This window comes from Sphaeroforma arctica, assembly GCF_001186125.1.
Source record: "Sphaeroforma arctica JP610 unplaced genomic scaffold supercont1.9623, whole genome shotgun sequence".
In the NCBI taxonomy this organism is placed as follows: domain Eukaryota; class Ichthyosporea; order Ichthyophonida; genus Sphaeroforma; species Sphaeroforma arctica.
In genome coordinates, this window is record NW_014030935.1 from 1 (window position 1) to 1,049 (window position 1,049).

The 1,049-nt window shown below is 42.7% G+C and overlaps 1 protein-coding gene across 1 annotated transcript; it reads right to left on the reverse strand.

Moving 5' to 3' along the window:
• Positions 1-143: 143 nt before the first annotated feature.
• SARC_17053 (hypothetical protein) lies at positions 144-304 on the reverse strand (the record flags this gene model as incomplete). The annotated part of the gene is made up of 1 exon (XM_014288845.1): positions 144-304. A coding segment is annotated over one exon (161 nt), but the record flags the coding sequence as incomplete, so codon positions are not given.
• Positions 305-1,049: the final 745 nt, after the last annotated feature.

A 1,049-nucleotide genomic window follows, 5' to 3' on the forward strand; every position in this document is an offset into this window, starting at 1 on the left:
CCCCCTGGCCCAAACCTCCCAGACACTCGCGCATACCCACACACATACGACATCTTATAAGAATATCAATGAGCAATATAAAGACCTGACCCCCCTGCGCAAACCTCCCAGACACTCGCGTATACCCATACACATACGACATCTCATAAGAATACCAAGGTCCTCACCTTCGGTCGGGGATGCAGCAAGTGATTGAAGAGCGGCAGTCCCTTCTCTTCACAGAACTTTTGGCTCTCTGCGTGTTTCTTCTCGGTGTATCGTGTGCCCTCTGGGAACAGCACTATCCAGAACGGCAGCGGATAGCCTTCAAGCTACGGAGAGGAGCAATTGATGTATGAACGCAATAACACATTATCTAAAACGTGTCTCAATTCCGTTCCAAGAATAGTACGAGGTATCCGGTAGAAAACGCAATAAAACAGTTGTAGCTTGTGCTTTGTGGTAAATGCGCATTGGTGATTTGGTATGTATCTGAATCCTGTGAAGGCCGTTCAAGGGCACCTAATAGATATGTTGTCACGACCAATACTCAGCACACCACAGTTGACTACAAGTGAAGACCGTGGACGATAGACAGTGCAGTAATAGGAACATGTCGCATTCTGCAGGCAGGCTCGCTACGGGTACACACACTACACACAAGCTGATATGAGATATCTTGTGGATGTATGTATATTTATCTAACACAAAAAACAATTAAATACACAGCATACATATAAATGCAAATGTTGGCATCTTCATGATCCGCTACACAGATACACGCTAGTGACACTCAATTCGCATCAGCTCCACAACAAATCTTAAATGGTCGATGTTACAAATATAAGTATAGATATACTACTGCATGCGAACCTATCGATGACATGCACCAGGCTTAGTTATCGCACCACAAGTCGTGCAATCGTTCTTGCAGAAACCAACTTGTACATCATACTTTACATTTGCTTAAAACTATCTACATAGAATGTCAATACAACAATAGGGTTTCTATGCATTTTATGATAAATCTACAAATACATATGTATTCCTACTTAGATTACCGATTGACA